General features: G+C 40.5%; 1 protein-coding gene across 1 annotated transcript in view; it reads right to left on the bottom strand.

Annotated features, from left to right (window-relative positions):
* The window catches only part of LOC116432118 (uncharacterized), a 50,047-nt gene that overhangs the window by 4,296 nt on the left and 24,520 nt on the right, over positions 1–21,231 (bottom strand). The window contains exons 2-11 of the mRNA XM_031988490.2: positions 8,951–9,060; positions 8,021–8,249; positions 6,322–6,834; positions 3,631–4,540; positions 3,088–3,201; positions 2,462–2,857; positions 1,715–2,058; positions 844–1,362; positions 387–499; positions 101–308 (exon numbers count right to left, since the gene is read on the bottom strand). Coding sequence (XP_031844350.1) covers positions 101–308; positions 387–499; positions 844–1,362; positions 1,715–2,058; positions 2,462–2,857; positions 3,088–3,201; positions 3,631–4,540; positions 6,322–6,834; positions 8,021–8,249; positions 8,951–9,041 — 3,437 coding nt within the window. The 5' untranslated portion in view covers positions 9,042–9,060. The remainder of the gene's footprint in view (positions 1–100; positions 309–386; positions 500–843; positions 1,363–1,714; positions 2,059–2,461; positions 2,858–3,087; positions 3,202–3,630; positions 4,541–6,321; positions 6,835–8,020; positions 8,250–8,950; positions 9,061–21,231) is intronic.

Genomic DNA, 21,231 nt, shown 5'->3' with positions numbered 1-21,231 from the left:
ATGTAATTTCTTGTTGAAGACGTTTCCTTTTAATTCGTTAATTGGAGGAGATCGAATAATGTTTAATCATTTTTGTTTAGATAATGGGATGGATGCTTACAGCTGCATCCTGACACCTGTAGGAACGGTTAGCGACTTTCCATTCTGCACATGAGTCAAAACTTCGTTGTTGCTCATCCCCTGGAATGGAAAACTACCGAATGTGATGATCTCGTAGAGCAAGACACCGTAGGACCAGACGTCCGAGGCTGGAGTGAAGACCCCGAGGCCTAGCGATTCTGGCGCCATCCATCTTACTGGTAGCATTCCTGGGAACAGAGGATTTGCGTGAGATTATACATACCTATTCATTTTCTGTATACTGCAAGTGTAACTTCATTCTATACCTTTACGATTGAACTTGTAGTAATCATTCTCGTACATAGGCCTCGTCATCCCGAAGTCACCAAGCTTCACAATGCGTTGGGCGTTCACCAAGCAATTACGGGAAGCTACGTCCCTGTAACAAGGAGAATTTCACAACGGAACGATTATTTTCATGTTATTAACACGTTGACTGCACAAGAATTTCGAGGGTTTTGTTATAAGTAAGATTTATTCCTTTATAATAGAGGAAAATAATATTAGAAATAATTATTAATTTTTTGGTATTACAGTACTCATTTTACACTATTATCTAGATTTTTGTGTTACTAAATATTTTTATTCAATATTGATTCTGTTATTGTAATTGTTTTCAAGCACAATTTGGAAGCTCCGGTCACCGGTGACCACCGTGGCAGTCAACGTGTTAAACAGTGGACGATATTCAAGATAATTTGAAGCAAGGAGAACATCGCTCACCTGTGGACGTATTTCAACTGTGCCAGATAGCTAAGTGCCCTAGCCACGTCCAACGCCATTGAGGTCAACTTTTTATTGGAAATTTCATCGGAATCCTCGTAACTGTGATCGTTCACGAGGTGTCTCCGGGCCAGCAGGTAAGTCTTCAAGTCTCCATAAAGCATGAACTCCATTACAGTCAACACGGGTTCGCCCTTTATGCAGACACCTAACAGTTTGATGATGTTTTTGTGTTCGAACCTCTTCATCACCTCCACCTCGCTGAGGAAGTCCAATTTCTCGTCGGTGGAGCTGCCAACCTTCAATGTTTTCACGGCCACGGCTAGCCAACCCTTTTCGGAGAAGAAAGCTTCACCACCGTACACAGTGCCGAAAGCACCCTCGCCCAACTTCCGGTTGATCACCACTCGCTCCCTAGGGATCTCCCATTTATCCAAATCGGGACCATCCAATTGAGTCAAGTACTCCAGGCCTAGAGACTTCATGTACTTCTCGTGAAGTTTCATTTTCTCCTCGTACCTGGAACGAGTGTATGAAATCAAATGTAATTACATTCCCTCAAGTATGTAATTTCAAATGAATATTTTAGTAGTTGTTCTTTAAGTACTTCAACACTAAAACTACCGAGCAGTTAAATTGACTTTTTGAAATTTCTTTATAGAAACTCCAAGAGTGCACTTCTCGAGGCTTTAATTGATTTACAATTCAGTTCGCGTATTGTTAAATCAATTTCTTCAATAATTTCTCAGAGAAACATCTGTTATCTTTTTAATAATTGCAACAAGAAGAAATCAAGAATGGATCATTTTGATCCGTCTGGTAGTTTGTGTTAAAGTAGTTACTGAAGTTGAATAAATAAATGGAATCTCACTTTCTCTTGACAATCATGAAACCAACGATCAATATGATGCATAGGAAACCAATGCCGAAGGAACTGATGAGGATGACGAAGGCCACTTCGCAGGAAACGTTCAACACGTCCGCAAAGCCTGCTATCATGCATCTTTGAGGTGAACCGTCATCGGGCACTTGATGCGATAACCAAACGATGGCGGAGATATTCATGTCCAATCTGCCGCCCACTACTTCGTGCTTCTTTTCCGAGACATTGGGATAGAAGTTGCCGACCACTCGAGTTTCGTTATCAATGTATTGAACGACATTGATTACGGAGTATCTCGATGGGCCTCCTAGGAAATTGATTCTCCCTGACACCTGAAGGAGATAATTAAGATCCATCGTATTTACACAATAAGAAACCTTATAATTATGAATAATATTAACCCTTAATGGACAAAATGGTGGCGGAAATCATTTTACTATTTTTATCACTGTTATTATTGTGATATTTACAATTAACACGTTAAGTATTGTGCTAAATCACTTCTGTGAACTTCTTTCCGTTTGCTACCTATGTTACAGTACTTTTTGACAGTAAGAAAGCTTGAAATACTTCCAGTCCATTAAGGGTTAAACATCTGTGACTGTAAACAACGCTAAAAGTTTATCGGCATGAATAATATTCGATTCATTTCTTTGTTTTACAGATTCAGTGACTTCATATGGTATGGAGATAAATTAATTTACATAATGATGTTCCCAAGAAACTTTAACGTACCCCATTGAAATTCATCTCGCCAATGATAGTTGTCAGCCGCTCGATAGTCTCATTACTGTGAAGATCGGACACGTAAGATTCTTTCTCCTTAAGTAGTTTGTCGATGGAGTACGCGTACGTCCACATTGCGTCATACGCGTAACCAGCATAATTGGAGGGTGGTTGATTGCTTTCTCTGCATTTTTGCTCGTATTTGTCGCGCCACTGCCGGACAGTTATACCCTCTTGCATAATGTCGTCATCGGGAGCGAAGAACGCATGTGTGATACCGAAATGACCGTTGATCGACTTGCTCATTTCCGACGTGGTGCACGGCACTTTCTCGCCATTTTTGTTGTAGCGATCGGTATCGTACCATTGGGGACGAAGCCAGAGAGGTAGAAACCAAACGTAACCCTGTGGTCCACAAAAATTTATTTTAACAATTCCGATGATCATTATTTAGAAGAAGAAAGGCTTTCTTAGAGTGATAGGGGAACCGTAATGAATACTTCGGTTAACTCTTGCACTATTCAAGTAATTATAGTAAGGTTGTATGTTATAAACGTGTCGATTCTCTTTTGTACACGTCCTTAAATAATCACAGTCAAATCGAGGATGGGAAAGTAGAGAAATTGATTAAATACCTGAACGGCAGTCATCTGCAACCTATACGCCTCGCACATCACTTGCCTGGCTATTTGATCGTTCACATCAGCGATGATAATCTTCGCCTTTTTCTGCTTCAGATCGTGCAGATACTGAAAATTAAAACATTCCTGCGTCAGATCGAGCGTGTTTGCATGCGCGTAAACAACACGTTAGAAGATAGAATACAGTTTCTCTCGCGGGCTCAAGGCCGCGCGACACTGAACCTTGCGAAGCAAACCATTAAAAAAAGTGACCCCGTAGATTCTGTATTACGCGATCGTATGCAAGTCTCAACGATTGCTAAATGAAAAAGCTAACTCGCGAGGTAAAAACTTCACATCGTTACTCGTTGCACTCGACTTAACCATATACTTCAATTCAACGAACCAACAACTTCGTCGTATATATCAAATATCTTCCATTCTTCATACACTACTTTACTGCATATGCTGTACTCTCTAACTATTACTAATAATTAACCAATCTATTTTTATCTTTCTCTAATCTCACCCCTGAAACGATAAGTCTATAATCAATACCTTGGTCATGCCATCAGCATCTCGTTCCCTGGGGAACTTCACGTTCGCCACGAACAAGATCCCATTATCCCTGAGTATGTCCTGCATGTAGGATATGTATTCGGTGTACTTCTGTCCATCCTCCGTTAAAGACGCCACCCTTCGCCAGCCAAGTTTCTTGAACAACTCCAGGTAAACATGTTTGTACTGCTTATTCTCGCCGATCGTCCGGAAGAAATACGGATATCTGGAGCGATCGTTAAAGCTAGACCCCTCAGCGCTGTAGCTGATGACCGCAGTCTTATAATACTTCGAGACCCCAATCAAAGGTTCAACGGTCTCCGAGCAAGCGGGTCCTAGGACACCGACGAAATTCTCGTAATTAGGGCTCATGACGTAAGAGATGAAGAGCTTCAGCACCTTGTCCGATCTGCACTGTCCGTCGTTGTTCAGCAAATCTAGATCGTAGTCCTTAAGAACAGTCTTGTTCGCGTTGATAGCCTCTTTGGCCATGAATGCAGCTTTGTAGATCGACCTGCCAGAGTAAAAGGACTCGCTCAACGGGAATATGCCGCCGATGTAGAGGACTTTTCTAACCGGTTCAGGTAGCCATTTCTCTAAGGTGTAGTTCAGGTTATCCTTCAACCAGTCGCAAGCGATGCCCTCTTCGCTCATGTCCCCGAAGTGTTTGTTGTAACGATCGATCAGGTCCCTGTAATGTTCATCGGAGAACGACGCTTTGTTGATCACGTCGAACGCCGGCTTGGCTTTGAACTCTAGTATCAGCCAGGTCAGTTTTGTCAACCGATTCGACTCGTAGCTGCAGCTGGCCTCGAAGGGCAGCACGCCGCACCGCGGGAAATCGATCTCCACGAAGTCCGTCTCGTTTGGCACGATGTCGCTGGGCGTCCAGTGAAGAATCACCAAGGACCTGGAGAACATCGTGGATTTTGGCGGTTCAAAAGACAGCATCCGAAATAAACAGCCGGGCCAACCGGCTGCGGCTGGCTTTCGCGGCGCCGGTGAAAAACACGGCCGCTCGATAATAAAAAGCGCAATAACTCCGGTGAAATATTTGACGGCGGGGAATGTTTTCGCGACCGCCTGTTTGCGTTCCGGAGGAAACGTTTATCGAGAGGTATAATTATCCTTGGAACTGCGAAGCGAAAATAATGGAAACGGCGTCCGGGGAAATGTATGTTTGGTGTGACTGAGTTGTTGGGCGAGGATGGCTCGGACGAGGGTTGAAAGTGCATCTGAGATCATTCGATTGACTTTGATCGTTTCTGAAGGACGTGCTGCGGAATGTTTGGTGTTGCTTCATACCTTGATTGATAGGGTAATTATAGGGGAAGTTTGAATTATTGAGATTTATTCTATTGTTTCTAGCGATTGTAATGGTTGTAGGAAAGATTGCGAAGGATTGAGAAGCAGACGAGTTGCAGCTGTCATGATACACGTTAAGGACATTTTTGATGATCTTTTGGTTCAGAGAAAGATTTCTGTGTACTTCTGTATGTAAATTACGTGGTATAAAAGTCGATGTGAATTCATGAATCTTTCAGTGAGAAGAACGGCTTCTGTTTATGTACTTCAAGAATGATGAAATGTTTTTAAGTTCTACGAAGGATAAATTAGAACAATCTTGACGAAATCATTGGCCTCAAGATGCAATAGTGCGCAATAAGAAAGATTTCTTGCGAATGAATGGAATGATGGAAGTTTACTCGTAACATAAGCTTCTTTTAGGAGTTATCTATCCGATTATCCAATTCGACCTTTCATCCTTGCGTCAAGCGAGCCATGCAAAAATTCATAGATTCGTCTACGAAACTGACAGCTACGTATTCCTTCACTCATGCCCCTTATCTCGACAGTATTATGCAACCGTCTTCTCGATAGTTCTAATTTTTACATAAGAATCACTCGACACGCGGAAATCATGCTCCACATTCGCAATAACCAGCACCTGGCTGAACAGAATGAACTTGAAAAGAATACATTTCACTACAATATTTACTGCTTCAAAACAACATTCTTACATTCAAAAATGTCCCGATTTCATCAGAAACAACAAAGATACATGAAATTATAAAGTATTTATAAACATCTCTACAATATTTCGAAGAAATCTAATTAAGTTACTATTAAGTAATTACTATTAACTCTTTGCGCTCGGAAGTATTTCATTAGAAATATTTAACATTTCCTAACTAAACAAGGATGATGTTTTTTGAAACATCAATATTTCACATATCGATGCATTATACACAGTTCAATATTAAATATCAAATTGTAATTTTACTAATATTAACCTTCGTTTGTATTTCGTTGGAAATACTTGACATTTTCTAATTAGACAAAGATGATATTTGTGTAAATTAACTGAAAAAGAAGTCGCAAGTAAACTGAGAGACAAAGCTATTTTAGGCCAACATTTCACGTACCGATGCATTATACAGAGTTCAATATTAAATATCAAATTTTAATTTTACTGCACCAAATCAAGTGGTGACTGAGTCACCTTTCGAGTGCAAAGAGTTAAGTTAGATCTTCGTCTGTTCTCAAAAAGAATTCAGCTCTGAAACAACTGAATTCCTATTAGAAAACTATTTCTCAATCTTCCTTGAACAACCCAACAAAAGCTTCACGAATCAAGTTCATTCTGCATCCACTGTCTGAACATCCGAGGACTGAAAAGTATTCCAATACCTGCTATTAATCGGTGTCATCGATTTCTTAGCACGCTCCGCATACTCGGTGGTCAAGGTCTCGGTCAGTTGCTTCAGGTTATACCCGACCCACGCGACCTTCACGTACAGCTTCATCGCGTCGATGTCGGTCTTGACGAATTCAGTGACGTCGGGGTGACTGGCGAGCAGCAGGGCGCAGGATTGCTGACCCTGACACTGCTCAGGAATGTACATTCCCTGCAGGCAGTACGTCTCGTTGCAGAAATGCGAGTCGGTTCTCTGGTCCACGGTTTGGTTCTTGATCATAGACAAGGTATCCTCGTCTACGTCGAAACGAGCCGCTGTCTCCGGTTTAGCGAGCGTCGCCCAAGAATCACCTCGTCTGGACAGAGATTGCGGCACGAACCAACCGAAATGACCTGGCGGAGCGACGGATCCTAGGTCCTTCACATTGTAAGCTGTCAGCAAGGGGGCCGGATCTACCTGCGGCGGGATCCACGCCTCCATATTCACCATGGACGATGAGGAAGATCTGTTCGACGGAGTCAGAAGTAAAGAAACTGGTCTTGAATATTGTTTGGAGGATTTTAATGAGAATTTTGACTTTGACTTCGGGGAACTTCGGGTTTTCTGTTTATAGTGGCTAATTAAATTTTGTAGATTACGATTTGGAAGAGTTAATCGATCTTTAAAGGTTGCCGATCTTTTCGATGGATTTTTTGTTGTAAGCAAAAAGGATCGATGAGTCTATTCACTGAATACAATGAATTTTGTGTGGAAAAATTACTCTGCGGTTAGCGTTTTCTTCGAATTTTTGGTTTGCTGATTTTTGGGTTGCGATTTTATTAGTCTTGCTTTCGATTGTCGTGCAATGTAATTAATTGTAATCATACTTTGTTCATTAGGCATTAAACTACTATTGTCTTCTGAAAACAAAGCGATCTGTTACGAGATGAATTGCATGTATCGATCGTCACGAGGGAGTCTTGAACTCTTTTAAGTGGTCGCAATGGAGATCGAGGTTTTTCCTTCTACGATTGTTATACAATCATAGCGAAAACAAAGAGTGAACGTTTGCTCGCATAAATTATATTAAAGGGGTAGTGTGAAGTTGTACGTGAACGATTGTATGGAGAATAGAAACCATATCGACGACATCAATAATCTGATCATTTGATTCTTTAAAGAATAAAAAAGATCAGCATGCATTTTTCTCGTTTTGCAGTATTTTCAAATTAAATGAGCTACTGAATTTTCAAATGATTTAAAAATAAACTCTTTCACGTGCCACACGTGTCTGTCTATTACTGTGTATTTCCACTTGCAAACTACAGTGACTGCACGGTATCGTTCACTTTATATCAACTTACTATCTTCGAACTGCCACTTTATATAAAATAATCGCAGAAAGTAGATAAAACCGTAATACTGTGGATATTTGTAGTCACTGATACAGGGAAAGATAAAGAGTTTTAATAGTCACACGATAGAAGTCGAACGTACAACTTTCTTAAGAATAAAGTCTTCCTTGCAAACATATTATTTTATACCATCGATTTGTTACTCTTTCGAGCCAAACAGCAATCTTTAATACACTCTGTCTGAAATAAGATAGATAAAAAGAAAGAAGATTCAAGTTCGCAGATCAGAGGTTTAACGATACGTAGATCATTTCGTTTATGAAGGGTGAGAGTGAAAGATTAGATATAAACACGTACCCTCCCTTCTGTAGAACCTCGAATGGCCCGTTGTATAATCTGACGAAGGTATCTTCCAGTAGAAAATTATCGTCTCTTTCCACAAGATTCACTTTACGGTATCCCACCACCTCCGTTAAGAAGATCTTCATGATCCACGAGGACAGCCTTTGAGTCACTCGACGGGAAACTTCGAAGGTAATGTTCACCTCCGCGTTGTCCATGCGGACCGATCTCTGAGAAGTGGGCTCTGATAAAACGAACACGACTTTTAATCGACATAAGAATGTTTCCTGGTAAATGTGCCATTTAACGTCACAGCCAGTTTTAGACTATTTCGCTGGAGTGTTTCTTTCGTTGAATAAATACTGTGTTCAACAGTTTCCGGTCGGATCGTTTTTGGAATTGAGTCAATGTCACATTGACGTGCCAATGCAAAGGGTACAAAAAATACTAAAATGTAATTTGTTAAATACTGTACATTAAATTATCATAATAGAAGATAGTATGATTTTCTTTTTTAAACACTCCGGCTGGAAACCTTTGAACATACTGAATTATTTATTTCTAAAAGAGATATATAATAACAAACTTAGCCTTTATTGTATAAGAAAAATTCCAAACACGATCTAGCTGGGAGTTTTTGAACGTCACTGTATTTCTTACTCGATCACTGAATTGAACAATTAATCGAGGTCCGCGTTAGATTCGTTAGTTAACTAATTAAGTGGAGAAACTGGTAGTCGCTAAACGGTACATTTACCTTGTTTTCTGAGAAGCAAGAGTTAATTATGGACTGAATGTTTTCGTGCGTCTGTGATATATTTGATTTCACGAAACATGATCTTGTAATTACAATCTCTGGGAAATGATTCGCGAAGATTGGAAATTATACACGTGCACGGTCTACTTATTTGCAATTGGATTATTAGCTGAGTAACGTCGGCGTACCATCGAGCATCGTCAGACAGCGATTCGTAGATGAGATCCTCGTGACGAACATCAGGACCAACAGGCCCAGTATTGATCCGAATCTCAGCATCTTTTATTTTCTCCGTCTCCTGGAAAAAACAAGATTAAAGAGAGATTAGGGTTCAGTGCACGAAGAACTTCCACTGATTGGGTCTCAACGTTCTCTTCAAGGTCTCCTCGGACCACAGATGTACCTCTCTATAGGATTAATAGCTTGATAATGATAGCCGGACCGGTTCTATTATATTCGAAAAAATTCGGAACATAGGATTCATTAATTTTACTAGCTAAAAGAATATTCTTCCTGGTTTTATCTGTTTTTAAAAATAATATTTATGCTACCACCAACTCGCGTATAAAATGCAAATTTTCTAAAAGTGTCTTGAAAGCAATCTATTTTAACTGAAAAACAAAAGTTCTGCCTTATAGAAAGGAAAATTGTTTAAATTCTGTAAATTGATGGTTATACGTGCGATCTCTCGTAAATTTCAGAAGAGGAAAATAAATTTAAAACTAACACACTGCGTAGTAAGGAAAAATCCCGTTTTTATAAAGACACTTAGCTATGCAACCGTGCTAATTACCGCAGCGTTAAAAAATATTAAATCTGGAATTGATTATCCATTCAAAACATATTACACAACAACGTAACATCTAAATTTTTCTATCACAGTAATATAAGTCGATCTCACTGGAAATTACCATCCGCGCAATTCAGTTTCCTGAAAATTAACCGGTGCGCGATGCGTTAAAATTAAAACGTCAATAAAGTCGTTCGATCGAGAAAATTTAGTGCCGAGTCTACCACCTTGCGAGACCCCGGAGGGTCAACGCGTCTCTTTCATTGTACTTTGCATACTCGTAAACGCAACTGACGCATAAAATCCGCATACGAACAATGACAGCGCAGCTCGAACCCAGCCTGGCAGTGAAAGGATGAATCTCCTGGCTACGGGAGACGAGAGGATTCCGGCACCTTTTGTGAGTCAATCGACGCCGATAATAGAAACGCGAGAGGCGGCCGGTGCGGCGAACAATGCACGGGCGCGCGTATAAATAGCGACAATGTGCCGCGAACGCAATCCGCCTTTGAACAGCCGATGGTAAATTTAACGGCGGAACGTGTACACGGAAGAAAGACGAGTAGTTTGGACAGGTGGGGCGCGTGTCGCCGGAACGAGAGGCGAAGGATCGCGAAGCGTGTGTACCGTGCGCCATGTTTGTTTACAACGGCGAGAAGCAGACGCGATAGTAGACGGGCGAAAGCGGGGAATCCACGATAAAATTAATTGGAAGATGATTCGAGAACAGTTTCTCTCATTCTATTCGAGGAACTGTCTTGTATTTCTGTTCTCCCCCCCCTTCGATCGTTAGACGGAGTGATTAATAGAACAAGTAAATAAATTTCACCTTGTCATTGGTCGCGTGTTTTAACGGATATCTCGTTCTCTTTTTGTATTTCCTGTTTACGTGTTTTATATCGATACTTTTCTCGACGCTAGAATTATTGTAACACGGTTTTCGTATTTTGAAATTATTTTAACCTTGGAAATATTAAACGTTGTAAATGACGTCTATAGCTGTGTAATTCTAGTGAATTTAGGTGTGAATAATGGTAACGTTTTATTTTTAGTAAGATAAATAAGAAGATATAAGAATTTTATTCTGGAAGTATGACATCTTGATCGATTTCACCGAGAATTGACTGATTAGCAAACAGAAAGGATAGCTTTTGTTATCTATCAGGGATTTCAAAGTGAGCGTTAACGTGTTTTAACACTTTGCACTCGAAAATCATTTCGCTAGATATATTAATCATAAATGAAATTTAATATTGAACATCAAACTTTGTAATTTATCTGTATCAAACAAAATGGCGACTGTGAATCGCCTCTCGAGTGCAAAGGGTAAATCAATGATCTTAGAAACAGTTTCATCTGAATATTGTACCGAATATAAGAATAAAGTGAATGAAATCTAGCACAATTTTTATAAAGATTAAATATCAATCGAGTTGAACAATTGGTAGTTCTAGCGTAGATTAGCTGTCAATTCCGATAGATCTACCTAAGAATATCAAGTTGACGAGAACTTATTCGCACACTGTTTCCCTACCTCTTCTTCGAATCACTCTGCTAATGATTTCCACGATTACGATAATATTAACCTTCGAGTGCTGAATACTTGAAGCCGAAACATTCCATGTGGACGGAATCTTTGTTTGCTCATCTGGAGATCGATGAATTCTGTTAATTCATACAATGAATTAAGTTGTAATTAATTACATACACTGGCAATTATCATCACGACACTTGTCACATTAACCCTTTGCACTCGAGAGGCAACTCTCAATCACCACTTGATTTGATACAGCAAAATGAAGCTGACTGGTATTTTAAATTAAACTTTCCATTACTATGTGAAATATTTAAATAAAATAGCTGTTGCTTAATTTATCAGTGAATTATCACTAAATTAGTTTCAAACAATGTCTACATCTCGTCGGGAAATGTTGAATATTTCTAGTGAAAACCTTTCGAGTGCAAATGGTTGAAAACATCGAAAAACGCGTATATGCGTCCACAGCGCTCAAAGGGTTAATCCACCACGATTTACATCGAACGCGAGACGATTGTCGCAGACTGGAGAGTATATTTTCCACACGAGCAACGCGGTTCGTCGCGGATCGTAATTACCATTTCTACACGTGTGACATAATGAAGAGTATGCCAGTAATAAGAAAAGAAAAACGAGTCGGCGATCTTTCGATGAACCGATGAATGATCATGCTAATGAGATACAGCGACGGCCGAGGAGAATGCTAGGCACGTTCGCGCGTGCGGAACGGAACGGTTTGGACAGGTGAGAGACGCGCGAGGCATCGGTGGAAGGAGGATAAGGCGACTATCAACCGAGCCACCGGCATTTGTTTACAACGACGAACGGGAGTACGAGCCGCGAAAGCGACGAGCACGACAACGACGAAGGTGACGAGAAACGACGATCGCCACGTGCTATTCTTAGCCATGGGCGGCGGCATCCGTCGTCGACGCAACTTTGACTTTTCAACCCGAGCGTCGCGATTCGTGGGCGAATGAACTGCGCCGTTAGGCAGTCGCCTCCGTTCGTCGATTTCGGGTTCGCGTTACTGCGTTAATGCCATGGGGGTCACCGGTGACCCCCAACCAAATCGAATTACTACAGTTCACTCAATTAACACGTTGACTGCCACGGTGGTCACCGATGACCGGAGCTTCTAAATTGCTGAAGAACAATTACAATAAAAAACTTGATTTTAAATGAAAATATTTAGTAACAGAAGTAGCTAGATCATAGAGTAATATGACTACTGTGATACTAAGCCATTAATAACTATTTTCAATATCATTCGCTTTTGTTATTAAAGAATAAGTATTACTATTCAAAACATTGGAAATTCTCCTGGCAGTCAACGTGTTAAACGATGATTATTTATAATATAGAAATGTTTTCAAATAATCATCGTTTAACACGTTGACTGCCAGGAGAATTTCTAATAATTTATAATATAGAAATGTTTTCAAATAATCATCGTTTAACACGTTGACTGCCAGGAGAATTTCTAATAATTTATAATATAGAAATGTTTTCAAATAATCATCGTTTAACACGTTGACTGCCAGGAGAATTTCTAATAATTTATAATATAGAAATGTTTTCAAATAATGCTACCGAATGCAGTGATATTCAATGAACGTGCAATAATAAATGTAATTCAATCAAATGATTTAACATTATATTTGTCCATTTTGTATTAACACATTGTCGACAGATCACGAGTTAACTCGTGCTTTCATGCCTAAACGTTGTTGACCGGTCACGAGTTAACTCGTGTTTGCACTTGCATCAGCTATTTCAATTATTAAAACGCAGGGCAATATAGAATATTGCGAAAGCAAAATGTTCGGAGTTATCTGAAACGTATGTCCGAAGTTTCATTTCAATTCATTATGAATAAACGAAGTATATTGAACTTTAGATCGTTGCACTTTAATATTCAATTATGAAATGATAAGTGGTGACGTGGGAAACTTATTGTATAACATTGCCGGGCAACAATGTGTTAAAACGTTAACTGCCACCAAATTACGAGAAAATAATTAGAACTTGTGAGACAAGTAATGTCGAACACAAATGTTCAGTAACGTAAATAACCAGATAACGTAACGTAAGAATTATGATACTCAATAATTAATAATTCTTCCTTTCAATCTTTGCTATGGAAAAAATAAGTACATAAAATGCTGATGTTTTCAGTGGCAGTTAAGTTGTTAATCGAAATGATTAACCGATCGAGTGGCAAGCAGAACGATCGCGTTTCATTAGCTAGCATATTAGTTCGTAGAATCGAATCAAGTTTATTCGTGTTCCCCGTAATTGTTTACTTTTATTTTTGTTGTCTGCTTAGAAATAGATGAATAGAACGATTGTATTTAGATGTTTTCTATGTGAAAAAGGGGAAAGCGTCATACAGTTTCTGAGAAACGAAAGAAGCGCCATCGCGTTTTTCTGGTACACTGCCTAAAAGTGACAGTTTATTGGTTCGTAGAATCAAATGACGTTTATTTATTCGTGTTCCTTGTAATTGCTTAATTTTATTTCTGTTGTTGTCTGCTTAGATATAGAAGAATAGAACGACTGTGTTTAGATGTTTTCTGCGTGAAAATGGGAAAGCGTCATTCAGTTTCTGAGAAATGAAAGAAGCGTGATTAGACGCCTTACGATTCTAGATCGTAGATCTAGATTACTGAAAGTAATCTAATTTTCCTTGCGTGAGATAGACAATCTTAAGCGTCACAGGTATGTGACTTATCTAAGGTTTATCGCAGGATTATCTAAGGTTTATCTAAGATTTGTCTCAGGTTTATCCAAGGATTATATAAGAATTACATATTAATTATATCAAACGCTCGGTAGTTCTAGTGTCTTCTGATTATTGTTCGATGGATTCTTAGTTTTAACCTTGAATTAACTGGAACGTTAACACCATTTCCTTATTGCGCGTACTACCTTTCAAATGTACTTCCTTTTGGTATTTCCACATGAAGTTTAATAATAGAAGCGGAAAGACTTCCCGATCGTACTACTATTTTCGATCGAACACGCTCCCGAGCCTGTTTTCGTTCCCGGAACCGCTGCAATTCCCGTTGATCCAATTCTCCCGGCTAATAACTAGTAGATTACGCATAGAACGAATCCATATGCATGCTCCGAGGAATTCTCGATGTTCCCGGAACGGGCTGATTCGATATTGTTCTCAGGAATGTTGTTCCGACCGAATGATTTATGTTCACCGATAAATCCGCGATCGGAGTTCTGCATTATTCGAATTGTTTCGAGTAAATGTTTGTCTCGGATAATTGGCCAGATCGATTACTCGAACGTTTCAGCCGCGTAATCGCTCGTTCTTCACGGTTAATTATTGGGAATGTTTATTCGGGCAATTTGTCTTCGCGCACTCGAATAACGATGGAGATCATTTCGTACGAGTATCCGCTTAATCGACGCGCAATTACGCCAATGGATTCCTCCGTACACGCGGAATGATTGTGTAATTGTGCATCGATCATCGATTTACGAAAGAGTGATAAGCTTTCGGAGTCAGTGTTCGAACAAAAGAAAAAAGTTCAGTGTAAATGTCAATGTGAAAGGATTTATAGAACGAGTAAAAAATTGATAATGTTAACGTGATTCTACGATGAAGTACCTAAGATGTACGTACGTCTAATGAAAGTACTTTTAGTGGCGAATGATTTCTTGCTGAAGCCAGTGGCTCATCGAAGATCGACAAAAATTGTTCTAAAAATATTTTCTTATGTTCTTTCTTTGTAGAAATTCATCAAAGATCTATCCAGCGAACGTGCTTCTAAAGAGAAATTAATTCGCTCTTTTTACTACTTTACGAACTTGAATAGATCAATGTCTAGCCTTGACATTCCCGCGCCACCTATTAGAACGCCTCGACGAGCGAGTATTTTACGAGAACGTCACCTCCAACGCGATAATTCATTTTCCGAAGCGTTAACAATGCAACGAGAAGTCAAAGATTCCTCCAAAGCGTCGCGGCCGGCTTAGACATTACGCGCGCCAACGTAGTACGGTAAACTCGAAACAGTGGGTGACGCCTTTTTTCTCCGTTGTGCGTCATCCAATGACGCTATCGTTCGAATAATCGACTCGTTTGCGTGCGCTGAATAATTGATGCAAAGCCCGCCGAATTGGTTCACGGATACTCGGTGCAATTTGAATTTCAATGGACGGACACCGGCGAGTGTCACTTTCTTCGGAAAGCCCTGTCATTCTCTTCCGGGTGCGGTATCTCGGAAATGGACATGATTCAAACCGTTCATCGATCGATCTAATCGGCACTATCTACGAAACGATCGTCCGACTAATCTAGCAAGCATTCTTCAAAATAATCGTTCGAATAATCTTCGACGCACGCAAGACACCGAAGCAAAAGTAAAAGAGGAAATGCTTTTTCGAAGAATCACACGCGTCATCTCTTCTGCGAAGTTCACGAAGAATTTCCGATTTTTTCCGATGCTCGAATCGTAGATTTCTAATCTACGAAGGAGAAACGAAAGGCCTTTCTGTTCTAAGGATCGAACACGAGAGAAGGTGTCACAGTCATACCTCTACTGTTACCATGATGACGGTTACCTGTCCTCTAACCACCGATTACGTACGTTCACGACAATGTATTAATGTCTTCCAGGTCAAGACCTGAAGTCTGCCACTTCCACGACGGGCATACGCGTTTTCTCGGGCCGCTCGCACACCTAGTCTTCGATTACCATTAGGAAAGTCCGCGCCGGTGAATGCAGATGAACGCCGATCCGGGGGAATACCCGGTCGAAATTGGTAAACTTTGGATTCCGACTTAGTTGGCAGACGCTAATCTCGAGAAAAAACTAACGGCTACCCAGCCGCCGAGACTTCCCGCAAAAACGATCGCGATCAGAGCAGCAATAAAACGTCTCTCAAAAGATAATTACTCACCGCGGATTTTCGCGTTTCCCGGATGGCAACATTCCGCCTCGCGATAATGGTAAATTCCGGATCGCGATCGGCGAAACGTGACACGCGCCTCGAAAAAACGTACACAGCGTCGGATCGTGCATGAACTGAGGCTGCGACTTAACGTGCTTCGAGAAAAACTGGTCTATTCCCGGTCACCACGTGATCGTACCGAACGTTACGACACCGATAAACATCAGATCTTCGTTTACTATAAAAAACATTATCGAGTCTACGCGAAATAGAAGAGAAACGACACGCAGAAGACTCGAGTGAGTCTATTTCTCGAGCAGACTGTCGATTCTTTGATGAAAATCTTTCGAATATACGATTGGACAACGTTTGTTCTGTATCATTAAACGAACGCAAGACGCCGCTGCGCTTTGAATATTTCGTGCGCCGCTTCCTATCGTGCGCGTACCGTGCAACGTTACGCATTCGAAGTTTCCGTGAACGCGCAAAAGTTTACGAATTGATGTTCCAAGAAATGCGGAGTATCTTAAATATTCAGCTACTACGTCGTCGGACGTAATCCGTCGCAGGAATCGCGAACGTTCATGGGAGCCGGCGTTACGACGACGTTCCCATCGATCTCGCGTTAGGCCATGGCCAATTACGAAGTGGCTGACGAGGAATACTGGCGCGTCGTCGATTTATCGTTCCAAGGTGGGCGACAAATGGCGCAGGAGTTGAAGAGCATCGCGTCGTCGGGACGTCGCAGTTTATTGCCGTTGAGGAATTAAACCGGCTCGACCCATGACCCGTTTTATCGCCGTTGAATAAAACATTATGGGAGGCTTGGCAGCCGGTGGAAATAATTCGATTAACCTTTGTCGAATGCCAGGAGCTGCCTCTTCCTTTATTTTCCCCCGTGCACCTTCTCCGCGCGCCAAGAAAGAAATTATTAAAAGAACTATCGATCAATCGCCGCTTCGGCGACGCGGAGAAACGATGTTTGCTCTAGATTCTCCCATTGAGACGATCGGCCATGGCGGCAACCGTCGCGCAATATCGCGCTACTTTCACTATTTGACCGAGGAGAAACGCGTGTAAACGCGAATCGCTTAATTAGTCATAATTGCCGGGGTTTATCGCTTAATCGGGGCTCCGATTGTTCGAATTCGGGACACTGTGTTGTCCGCCGGAAGCGGAAGTCGCGTCGGAGAAGTTTCTTTTGGAAATCGAAGCGTGGTTTGATATTAAGTTTACCGACGTTTTCATATACTTATCTCTATTGATAAGGTCAATTTAATCTATGAACAACATTACTTTTCTTTGAAGAACAACTTGAAAATGATATAATTATACACGATGATCTTACAAATGAAATTAGATGTATGGACAAAAGTCAGTGTAAGTGACGGAAAAACGATGGAAACGGTTTCCGTAATTTATTTATGAAGTTTGAAATGGGTCGAAATGTAAATCGGTGAATTTAGCGTTAAGCGGATATTTTGAAGAATGATTTATATTGTAGAGTTGAACTCATATTTCTCGAAAATGGAGGGTTTCATTCGAAAGCAAATTTTTATAAAAATAGCAAGAATATTACGTTCATTATGTATTTGTAAGATTCATACAAAGAAATACAACGAGAGGTCTCGGACAATGATCCAAGTAATGACCTGCTTGAGCAGATCGATTGAAAAATGATAGTCGTTTGAACGCGTTAATTGCCACGAAAACCTTCAGTGTTTTATGTATCGCTTGTTCTTTCGTAGCGAAGATAAAGTGGCACAGTTACTTATTATTTAGTATCGCGACGCTTACGTTACACTGTTATCTACGTAGTAATTCACGTTATGAAATATTTTCATTCGACGTTAGTTATCGAACAAATTCTAATTATTGTCAAGCAATTCGGAAACTCCGGACATCGGTGACCGACGTGGCAGTCAACGTGTGAAAATAACCGCTGGCGAGTTTCACGGTTGACGTTCGCCTGTCAAAACGTCAGGCAAAATTTCATTCAGCGAAAGAAACACCTCGAAAACATCAACTTCCTTCATGCCGGCGATCCGAGAGAGCCGCGGGTGTTCTTTTTTTTTAGCGGCGACAACGACGAGAATAGCGTTCGATTGTAGATCGCCTACTAAATAAAAAAGGAACAGCGCGAAGAGAGGTGCCGTTGAATCCTGTTGCTCGAGGTCGCGATTTCTATTTCGAATTCCCGGGCGAAAACGGATCAACGTGGAAGAGGAAACATTCCGGCGCCACTGGGCGTGCGAAGACACGCGCGCGCGTGTACGAGACGGAATAGATAAATGCGTTAATTAAGATTAGCATGCGACCCGTGGCGTCGTTATACGAAGTTAATTGAATAACAAAGCGAGGAACAAAAAATTAGAACTATACTTTTCTAGAGTTTTTATCGAGCCACAGAGTATTGTGCACCTATCGATCTTTTTTAGTCATTAACCCGACATTTCATATAATTAGTACTGTAACGTAATGGTGAATTCTTTTTCATTTTTGTTGCAAGTTTGTTGGAATATCAACTCTTCGATCTTATTTAGGCAACGTAAAGAGGTTTCGTTTAAAGTACGAACACGTAACTCTAAGAATGAAATTATGGATGATTGAAAAGGCGAAGAACTGCGATGGACTGCTAGTCAATTGAAATTCAACGTTGTTATTTCACTGTTACGTAAAACTGATAACAGGAAAATGTTCGATGCAACGAGCCAATATGTAAAGTTTCATGGCGGGAGGAGTTTGATTGAGACTAGAGCTATTAGGTAAATCAAAATGACTCAGTTCTGATTTCTTTCTTTCGCAATTATTAGAAATTCATGTAGGAAATTGAATTGAAAATCAGCTGAGGTCTGAATAGATGCACTCTTCGAGTTTCTATAGTGGATTTTGGGAAAGTCAATTTAACAGCTTGGTGATTGTATTAATACTCTCGATTAACACTAGATTTACGGAACCCGTCAATTTAACGGATATTGAATTTTTCAAGTATTATTTAGTAACAGTCTAAGTCGATTTTGATTTGTGCAACTGTGCGAATACGCATTGCAATACAGTCAAACCTGTTTTTGAGCGGTCCTTTTCTATGCGATTTATTTTGTGCGATTCTTTTATGCGGTATATGAATTCCAACGGTGTTGTTGTTGTTCTTCAAGCGACGAAAGCGACTTTGAACCAGTTCATCACAAGAAGACGCGCGTTTTGGACTACGAGTAGCAATGAATTATGTGCGTTGTGAAAATTTCTCCATATATAAGAAATTAAATTTTTTTAAATGATTCTATGTGTAATTTAATTATTTATTTTGTTTGAAAGCACTTTCTCACTATTTCGTAAATTTCTGAACATCTTTTTTTTTCTGCAAAAACAGGTTCGACTGTACTCTGGTTTTGAAGCTACAATTTTCACGATTTACATAGATGATCGTGTAGTTTTCTAGAAACGATAGAACACAGTGCAGAATAAACGTCCGTGAATCACGTTAATATTCACCGAAGCAAACGAAACCGAAGTTGACATTCGGTCGAGGAAAAAGGGAATATATGTTTGTATTATAAGAGGGAACATGATCCCGTTGAACAAGGCAGAGAAAGGAGGAAAGAAAACTGTGTTTTCGATACGCGGAACCGCCACCTCGAAAAACAACTCCGGGAAAATGGCGAAACTCTCGATACGCGTCATCGGCGATCCAGCTTGCAGAGTATTCTCAGAATCGTTGCCAACCGCCCTTACGAGATTACCGAGAAAACTTGGGCACGAAGAACTGTTGGAGAGCAATAAATCACCGATGAAGTTTACAATTCCCGCGCGAAAACCCCGACACGCGGACACAGAGGGGGGGCCATTGGCCTTCTATTTTTCGATGGCCGCCAAATGTCAGCTGGCCTTCCTGCGCAGCTGATAACGAGGAAAAACAAACAGTCGGCGTGCTGAGCGCAAACTATTTCGGAGGTGCCTGCGTATTCAGCAAAAATTCGGCAGGATCATTTTCTTCTCAAACGGAGCATCTAATTAATGTATTAACCTTTTGCACTCGAGAGGTGATTCTAACTCGCCACTTGATTTCATACGGTGAACGTATAAAATTTGATACTTAATATTATACTTCGTCTAATGCATCAATTTTAGAAATATTAACACTAAATGACCCATTCCTGATTTCTTCCCTTTGCAATTATTAAACAGATAACAGATGTTCCTCTGAGAAATGATTAAAGAAATTAATTTAGCAATACGCAAACTGAATTGTCAAAGTCTCAATAGATGCACTCTTGGAGTTCCTATAGGGAAATTTCAAAAAGTCAATTTAATTGCTCGGTAGCTTTAGTGTTAAAATATCAAAGCTTAACTCTGCACTCGAGAAGTTGATTAGTGAAAATTCTCAATATTTTCTAATGAGGCTCGATCGACATTTTTTGAAACTTTACAATTTCGCTGCGTCAAATCAATCGAGTGCGAAAGATTAACATTAAACATTGAATTTTATAATTCTGTATATATTAAATCAAGTGGCTACTGAAAGTAGCCATTAGAATGCAAAGGGCTAAACAAACTCGCAAATATTTCAATTACAAACAATCCATAAAAGAAATAAACTAAAAGATCCAGCTCTTTTCTAAACCCAAGAGAAACCAAAAATCTCTCAATTACAACCTCAAACTAAACCTTCAAAACAATATTCTTCAACATTATCCACAAGAACATAGGAATGCATAAAAATGCAATTCACAGTCATTACAACTCCAAAAACAAAGTACGCTTACTATTCCATCAAACGTTATTCCCGACTACGTATCAGAAAATAAACTAGACTAACATTTTACGCAGTCGGTCAAACTCCAACCCAGCCAGAAATCAGTGACGATCGCGAACGCGGAACCGCGAGAATGGTGGGAATCAATCGCGCGCCGTGTAAGCGTGTTATCAATTGTTTTCCCCAGGAAATGCAACGCCCGCGGTGCGAGTATGTTTACTGGCGCCGATAACCGGCGATATCTCTGTCAGCGAACAGTCATTTCGCGAAGGAGAACGGTTCCGTCATGGAGTGACGTCGTTTCCGATCGCGACGACGACGACACGTTTCGTTCCTCCTCCCGCGGTGTGTTTATTTTCCCATTTATCGAGGAACCGTGTCGAAAACGCTCGGAGATTGGCCGCGTCGCCGCGTTTCGCGCTCCGTTGACCGGCGCCGATATCGGCGCGGGCACAATGACAACGATAATGGCAAT

Source organism: Nomia melanderi, chromosome 1 (genome assembly GCF_051020985.1).
Source record: "Nomia melanderi isolate GNS246 chromosome 1, iyNomMela1, whole genome shotgun sequence".
In the NCBI taxonomy this organism is placed as follows: Eukaryota; Metazoa; Arthropoda; class Insecta; order Hymenoptera; family Halictidae; genus Nomia; species Nomia melanderi.
This window is presented reverse-complemented; position numbering and strand designations above follow the sequence as displayed.